The sequence below is a fragment of the Onychomys torridus genome, chromosome X (assembly GCF_903995425.1).
Source record: "Onychomys torridus chromosome X, mOncTor1.1, whole genome shotgun sequence".
In the NCBI taxonomy this organism is placed as follows: domain Eukaryota; kingdom Metazoa; phylum Chordata; class Mammalia; order Rodentia; family Cricetidae; genus Onychomys; species Onychomys torridus.
This window is the reverse complement of record NC_050466.1, coordinates 110,097,752-110,106,749: the sequence shown is the minus strand read 5'-3', so window position 1 is coordinate 110,106,749 and position 8,998 is coordinate 110,097,752. Positions and strand designations below refer to the sequence as shown.

At 38.5% G+C, this 8,998-nt stretch overlaps 1 protein-coding gene across 1 annotated transcript; it reads left to right on the top strand.

Annotated features, from left to right (window-relative positions):
- Nucleotides 1-5,301: 5,301 nt before the first annotated feature.
- On the top strand, nucleotides 5,302-6,743 carry LOC118574772 (E3 ubiquitin-protein ligase RING2-like). The gene is made up of 2 exons (XM_036175658.1): nucleotides 5,302-6,127; nucleotides 6,673-6,743. The coding sequence occupies exons 1-2, from the start codon at nucleotides 5,302-5,304 to the stop codon at nucleotides 6,741-6,743; spliced, it is 897 nt and encodes a 298-aa protein (XP_036031551.1).
- Nucleotides 6,744-8,998: the final 2,255 nt, after the last annotated feature.

Genomic DNA, 8,998 nt, shown 5'->3' with positions numbered 1-8,998 from the left:
ATTTCAAATTCCCAGTCTCATCCCCAGCCCTGTAGCAAACTCCATACAGGTGCCTATCTTTCTCTGACTCCACTCTCTGTGAAGATCCTATTGGCAGACCAAGATTTCCTCCTTTCTGTGTATCCTCTCAGCTCCTCTTCTATTCTGCCATCCTTCCTTCTAGTCAGTCCTTAATACCTAGAAATCCATCTGCTGGAACCACAGTGGACAAACCTGGCAGGAACTCAGAAGCATTGTGTACCAGGCAAACCACACCCACCACACTCTCCTAGAATCCAGCGAGGGCAATAGAAAGCAAGGAAGAGAACACTAAAACAACTACAAGACCATGTATCAAAATGTAGAATTACAATCATCTCAAACCCAGATGCATAGATACCAGTGTAAAAAAACAATCGTTAACAGCCAGAACAATACATCTCACCTGAACCCAGCAACCCTAGGAAAGTTGGCCCAGAGAGATGAAACATAGCTGAAACATAAGGCAAGGACTTCAAAGTAGCTATTTTCAGTATGTTCAAGGATCGTTGTACCTCTTTCTGAATCATTTTTGTAAAGTTTTCAGAAAAAAAAATAGAGTTTCATGGATCTGATATATGTAGGCTCTACATACCTTGAAGGAAGTACCATTGCTCAAATATTGGATTGTATAAGACCAAAGGAAATATGGAATGCCTTTTCCATCTGGGACTGGAATCACCAGGGTTACCAAAAATGCCAGACAATGTAGGAGGATATTAGGAGTGCCTTTTCTTGCTAATGGGGAACAAACAAACAAAAATTGTAATAGATGAACACTTGCAAGTCTAATATAAACAAGATGGGAATAAACCCCAAGGCCCATCTACATGACTCCTTTTTTTGTTCACCATAAAGAGGAATTATAGACAATGAGAGAGTAGTATCACATTTAGTTTCTCTGGCAGCAGGTCATCACCCTTCTGATTAAATTCAGCAATATCTTGTCTCTCAAGATTTTCAGATGGAAATAGTAGGATACACTGAGAAGTACTTAGCAGTCCTCATTTGTTTCCCAGTGTTTTACTCAGCTGCTCCTTCCTGTGTTTCTTGGGTAAACTGTTCCTTAATGAGGATGATAGATAGAACATTGCAGTGTGCCAGGGTTCTGATTAAGGATGGAAGAGAGCTAATTCTGACTGTTCTCAGTACTGAACATTGTCTAGGAAAGGCTTTATCCCACCTACTTATATATTCTATACACAGCAATAACATTCAGTTTTAAAATGAGTATTTTCATAATGGCAGAGCATCTAACAGTGCTCACATGTGCACCAATAAAGAAGCAAAATAGACAAGATGGATGGCAGCAAAAATTTGTGTTAAAGATAGTATCATGGAAAAGGAGGCAAGAGACAATGAGCAGACATTGCCTATAAAGGTTGCAAGGTAGCACTTGGAAAGAGAGTGGCTCCTGTAATGTGTTTAGGAACTAAAAGCACTGATTAATGAGATTAGCTCCTCTGGACATTACTCCAGTCTTGGTTCATCTCTACATGGTCTATGATGTCTTTTCTGACAATATCAGTGACAAGAGACTGCCTTGGGGCATCTGGTGATCAGTGCTATATGGTAGTCTTTTGGGGAAAGCTTTTATAGCACCATCAAACCCAGAAACAGGGTATGGATGTCTTTGACGGATTCTCTAAATTTAGCACTTGAAGTACTCATTAATAGTATATGGGTTCTTATTGGAAAAAAAGGGGGGGGTAGAAACCAGAGTAACACAAGTCAAAAGATCAATGATGAGCCATCAAGAAGCCAGTGCAGCAGGAAGACAGTGACTGACTTTGCAGTCTGTCACCTAAGGAGCTCCTCTTAAGGCTGTCCACTCAAAATAAGCTCAGGCCTGGAAAATTTGATAGAAAAAGAATGTGAGGGCAAGTTTCAGTAGATAGTACACACCTTAGATTTAAGCACAAGTTATTTGCCATTTGTAGAGTTCCAGATATATGCATTTTGTTGATACCTGTTCACCCAAATCATGACACAAAAATAAGTTACCAGGTGAAAGTTTCTCCTTCATTATTAACTTAAGGAAGGGACATAATCAGTCATGAGACAGTTAAAGCAGAAGTTTACTTAACAAGAAGAGCAAAGCATGCAATACAAAGGGAAAATGGAATGGCCTGACTGAAGGAGTGATTAGCAGCACAGTGTGTCCTTCACTGTGGGTTTTAAAGGCTTAGCCAACATTTGTGAGCTAGGTGGTATATTTATGAAAAAAAACATAACTCCTTTTCCTTCCCAAATCTTGTTGGCGTTTGTCTGCTTGTACTTTCAGTAATCCCCTAGAAAGGCCCACAAGGTAGCATCAAAACCACACTGTATATGACATAATGTGTTTGGGGCCATTTTGAGACTTTAGACCCTCCCATGGTTAAGACATGTGTATTGGAAAATGCCCTTACACCTTAATTTCTGGCATATCAGGAACAACTTATCCACAAACTCAAGTATACATAAGGGCCCATTGGCATTATCAGCAGACAGAGCTATCAAGATACTAATGCAATTCCCTTATTTAAGTATGTTCTATGTGCCTACTTGGTATCATCAGGCTTGCCTATGTGCAGACCTCTGAACTTACCTGTCCCTGAACTGTCCTCTCCAGTGTATGTTTCAAAGCAGACTTCCAACATGCAGAACACTGCATGGTTCTGATTCAGATTTCACCCTCAAGGAAAAGATATTCTGCATACCAGGGCTCAGAAGTTACAATTGCTCTGAGGTTGTAGAGTAAACCAACTAGGGAGGGATACTTGTCTTTAGATTCCTCTAGTGGCAATGTTAATATTTTTTAAAGTAATGTGATTATGAAAGAACGTATATACCCTTTTATTAAGCTCTGTAATTTGCTTTTACCTAGAACTTTCCCTAATATTTTTTTCCTTGGAAGTTTATATCACCTTTTAAATTTTTATCTTAGGGGAATATCTATGAACTATAAAAGTTAAACTATCTTAAGTTGTTTTGAGCAGATTAAAGATAATCATTTTTTTCTGGCTGTATCACTGCAGGGCTGTATTAGTACACAATTGGAAAGTTACCTGGAAGATCAGTCTTTCATTGACTGTAAACTCCCATACACACAATCTGTATTCTAGCACTTGTGATTTTAAGTTTTGGCAACTGTTTGATGAAAACAGTGCATTTAAATGGAAAGTCATTCTCCATTTAAAATAATGGGAGACACACATTTTTGTTTCAGCTGTGCAGTTCATTTCATGGCAAGTCATCTGGTTCCATCAAGTTGTCATCTCAGGATATTCAAGTAACCTGTAAGGTAAGTTTGTGCTTTCAGAAATTCGTCATACCACTGATAGCACAAACCTCACTAACAAAAAAATGCAAGGTTGAATATATAGCAAACATCTTTTCTATTGGTTTTCTCTAAATACTTTGAAATATGTTGATCACCTTTTGTAGACTGGCTCACTCATAAAAGTGTTTCACAATATTTAATAATCTTTATTTACTAGGAAGGCCTGTGATAACAATAAAGCACTTAGAGGTAGTCCTTTTAGGATGGGAAATATTAATTATGCGTCACTTAGTTTGTTTTAGGAAAGTAAATCACTTCTAGTAATGCCTTTCCCACCTCTCACTCATAATTTTTTGTGAATGGCTATTCACTAACAGTTGTTTCTCAAATATTTTCATTTTATGAATTTATTCTCATCTGAGTGACACTAGGAATAAAATCCATGGAATCATGCCTGCTAGACCAGCCATGTTCCTCTGAGACACAGCCTAGCTTATAAATGAATTGGTATCTACTAGATGAAGGACAATTAATGGAATAGTCTTCACAGTGTCCTGTTGTAGACAGTCTGAAGCAGCTTCAAAGATGCCTCCACTGAAATTAGGTAGAGTGTGGTTATTTTCTTATGCACAGCTAACAACATCATGTAGAGCTAGCCTTTTCCAGGTATTCTTCAAGCTTTCTCTTTTATTGGCCTAAATTGTGTGTACATACTGATGGGTTTTCATAAAGACTTGCAAGCATATCATGTAATCTGACAATGTTCACCCCTCAAAAATTCCCCCTCTAGCTCTCCTCACTCATAATTCCAATCCATTTCCCTGACAAGGACATTTAGGCTCTTGTCATACCAATGTACAAATGTCTTTGTGTATGCACTAAACATATAGAACCCAGAAATAAAAGAAAACAAGTAGCATATTTTTACAATGGGAGATTTAAAACATATATTTGTCTTCATAGCCATGGTAGTTTGAATGTAATTGGCTTAATAGGGAGTGACACTATTAGGAGATGGGGCTTTGTTGGAATAGGTATGGCCTTGTTGGAGGAAGTGTGTCATTGGGTCTGGGTATGCTTTGAGGTCTCATATATGCTCAAGCCATGCCCAGTATCTCATATCATTTCCTGTTGCCTGTGGGTCAAGATGAAAGACTCTCAGCTCATTCTCCAGTACCATGTCTTCCTGCACACCACCATGTTGCACAATGGACTAAAACTCTCAAAATGTAAGCCACCCCAATTAAATGGTTTTTCCTCTAAGAAATGCCTGGGTCATAGTGTCTCTTTATAGCATTATAAACCCTAAGACAGTGTTATAAAAATTTGTATTTTAGTTAGGGTTTATTTTTCTTTCTTAAATTTTAAACTAAAATGTATTTACATCATTTTTCCCCCTTCCCTTCTCCCTCTAACACTTTCTAGAGCACCGTACCACCTCTCCAATTGTTGGCCTCATTTTTATAATTGTTTTACCCACACACTCTACATATGTATATTTATATACCCATAAATATGTAAATATACCTGGGAAGTACTTTTTATGTTTCTTATTTGAATATGGCTTCAGTCCTGATCCCTTTGTATTGGATAACCAATTAGGGGGTTCATCCCTGGGAAAGGCTAACTCTCTTAGCAGTCATTAATTGCCTGTAGTTCTTTGTCTAGAGATAGGATTTCCCCCTTCTGACTTAGCATATCTTAATTTTTATGTTTTTGTATTTAGTGTGGAAAATTCTTCTTTAAATTAGTAAAGTTGCAATGTCCTTTTTATTTTTTTGTTTCTTGATTGAAATGTTTCTTCAAATGTATTTTTGGGGATAAATTTAGTTTTACAGTCTAAGCCTTTTGAAATGTATTTGTGAAGATATTTCGCCTAATAACTGTTGAAGTGTCAGTCTATAAAACTCTGATTATTTGCCTTATCCAGCTAACATTTTCTTTATTTTCAATCTTTGTAGGTTTTTACATGCGTAAAGTATTCCAGTATAGTTGGGTAAGCAGAAGCTTAGTGTTGGATGGAGGGCCCAGAGGAGAACAATGCAAAATCCCTAGCCCAGCCCAATCTGAGAAGAGAGGAGGCTCAGGCTGTGTCAGAAGGCACAATGTTACAGGAAGTTCAGACAAATGAAGCACAACTAGTAGAGGAAACATCAGAAAAGAGTTTACAGGAATTACAAGGAAGATCTCCGAAGGAAACTACAAATGATTTGGAAATTGTGGCTTTGAATGGTGATGAGTATAATAACTTTAGGTGTCCAATTTGCCTGGATACATTGAAAAACACCAGGATTACAAAATCCTGTTTCCATCGGTTTTGTAAAGATTGCATCATCACAGCTCTTAGACGTGGCAACAAAGAATGTCCTGTCTGCAGGAGAAAACTAATTTCAAAAAGGTCATTAGATTCAGACCCTCAATTTGATGCGCTCATCATGAAAATGTATTCAAGTTGTAATGAAGAGGATGCTTCTCAAGAGAAAACATTAAGCAGGAAAAAGAAGAAGAAAACTCAGCAAGCACTCAGTGTCAACATTGAAAAGGGAAAGAAGATGGACACCATCAACAGTGTCCAGCAAGGAGAGGAGAAACAGATTGAAACTAGTGCTGGATGGAAAGGTAATCATGACACTTCACCCTGCAATAATACATCTACACACAGCAGTGACGAAGCAGGTCCCAGTAACAAAAGGGCCAAAACATCTGGGCTTGAACATGATAGTACAGATTCAATAGTGACCTATGATGCAGTGACCAATGGGGCTAGTGAACTTGAATCCAGTCTTCATCCAACACTTACAGGAAAAGATGACACTGCACAGACAGGATTAACAAAGACCTCAGGTAATTCCATTACTTGTCAAGTTTATATCTGGCTTTGGGGTTAGCTTAAGAAAGATATCAAAGAAGCAGAGAACCAGCTTGATGTATCTTGCTACAGCCAGTGAAAAGCAATATATCATTTATACAGCACCAAGAAGACACCAATTCACTCTTTAAATGGCACCCTGTCTTTGGAAGTGATCAGAGGCATATACTGAAAAGTCAGTGGCATCATGGACCTTTATTCTTCCCCCACTAAGGAGCACAAATTCTAGAAACCAATTAAATAGCTGCGTGTTTTATAGCCTGTTTCAATAATATTGAAGATATGTCAACATTTCTTTTATGGCTAGATATTAGATATGTTCAATTTTCTTTCTGATCCAGACTTACACTATTAGAATCACATCTTTTGGTAACATTTATCTCTAGGAGGAGACTGCAGTAATTCTGTACATTTTCTGTCCTTTAACAATGTAACTGAACTACATCTTTACACAAAGCATGACTTTTTGGAGCATCTTTTCGTGAGGAATGTTTCATAATTTTCTTTTTCTTTTTTTTAGCATACAACTATTTAGTGTGTATTCTGGGTGTACAGTGTCATGGTGCTAGTGTGGGAGTCATGACAACTTGAGAGAGCAGAATTCTCTTCTAAAGTGTGCACCTCAAGGATACAAGGAACATACATAAATACAATAAAAGAAGTTTATAGTAAATCCATAGCCAACATCAATTTAAATGGAGAGAAACTCAAAGCAATTCCACTAAAAACATCAACAAGACAAAGTTGGTCACTCTCTAGCTATTCAATATAGTACTTGAGGTGTCTTAATTCACAATAACAAATGTCCCTAATTGAGTCTTTAAATTTTCCTCTTGATCTTCATAAGCCAGGCCTCCATCTTCTGCATTGCTTTTAACAGTCTTATCTTCCAAGCCCCTAAAGAATAACCCACTGAACTCTTAACACTCAATGATTGTTCTAGCCCAAAGTTCCAAAGTCCTTCCATAATTCTTCCCAAAACATGGTCAAGTCTGTCAAAACAATACCCTACTATGCTGGAATCAATTTGTCTTAGTCAGGATTTCTATTGTTGTGACAAAACACCATGACCAAAAAGTAACTTGGGAAAGAAAGACTTTGTTTGGCTTACTCTTCAACATTGCTGTTCATCTCAGAAGGAAGTCAAGACAGGAACTCAAAAAAGGAAGGATCCTGGAGGCAAGAGCTGATGCAGAGGCCATGGAGGGGAGCTGCTTACTGGCTTCCTTCTCATGGCTTACTTCTTGTGGCTTGTTCAGTGCCCCTTCTTATAGAACCCAGGAAAAGCAGCCCAGGGATGACACCACTTACAATGGGTTTGGCCCTCCCCTATTGATCACTAAATTAAAAAATGCTTTATAGCTGGATCTCATCGAGGCATTTTCTAAACTGAAGCTCCTTTGTCTAATGACTCTAGATAGTATTAAGTTGACACACAAAACCAGCCAGTTCAGTTACCCTTGTCAAAAGCTCTTAGTCCTTCTGAGGATGAATTGGAAAAGGTAAAACTTTTAGATATTCTCCCAAGGTTGTTCCTCAGGGGAACCTGGCCATCTCTTCATTCAAGGGGTTCTGAGTCTGCCGACTGGCTCAAGTCTGGAAATTGGTGCACAGGCCAAAAAGTTTCCCTTGTGCCATAATCCAATGGAACCTTTTTTCATTTGTTTGAATTTTTCTGCATATGTAGATTAAACAAAAATGAAGTAGGTTTCTTATCTATTTCATGCCTGGAATCACCTCTTTTGATTAGCTAGTAGCAAAGGTACATATGAGTGATGGCACTATAGAATTCACTTTGCCTATGCTGACAGTTAATGGGACAGGTTATTATGGCTATTGCATTCTTTAAGCTGCCCACTATAAAAGCTATGATCATCTTGCCTTTGGCAATACAGTGCTGCAACCTGGCCCCTGCTTCTGTGAGGCCCAATTAAACCCATTGCATTTAATCCATCCAACTGAGCAGCAGCATCTCAAAACTTAAGGTCTGGTACAAGGAAAAGGGCAACAACAAAGCTCTTCAAATTTGCTGGTGCCCCTCTTACCATTTTGTATCTTATAGGATTAGTGAAGGGTATGTTTTCTAGTCCTTCTCATTGCAGAGGATTTGGTTTTACACAGCATAGCCACTCTAGCATTGCAATTTCTCTGAGCCTTAAAATTCCTTCATCAACACTAAGCCAAGGGCTATCAGGCATCAACAACTCCTTTTCAGTAGGCCATCTTTTGACAAATGCTTTAGTCCACTATTTATACAAACTTTTGACACATTTTTAACTGTGCAAGCTTCCATATTAAACACCGAATCCTGTAGTTGAAGGTTTTCTGTGTCCTGCCTGGCCCACAGTCGGTACAAGTCTCTCACCCATAGTCCTGTACCCTTTTATAAAATAATCACACAGAGTCTTAATGACTTGGCCATTAGCTCAGTCTAACTACTAACTAACTCTTACACTTAAACTCAGCCCATTTCTGTTAATCTATATGTTGCCATGTGTTTCATGGCTTTACCAGTGTGCCATAACATTCTGCTCCCTGGATGGCAGGCTGGAGTCTCTCCTGACTCAGCCTTCCTCTTCCCAGAATTCTCCTTGTCTGCTTATCCTGCCTATACTTCCTGCCTGGCTACTGGCCAAACAGCATTTTATTAAACCAGTGTGCAAAAGCATTATCCAACAGTAGAATCCCCCACTCAGTGGGCCCATATCAATAAACTTAGCCTGATCCACCAGTACCCCATAACCTTAAAATCCATTCCCACACATATTCCCTAGACTTCTGCTTGAATTAGTAAATCCATTAAGCTCTTTGGTAGTATAGTGCTCCTTCTTGTGGACTATACATTC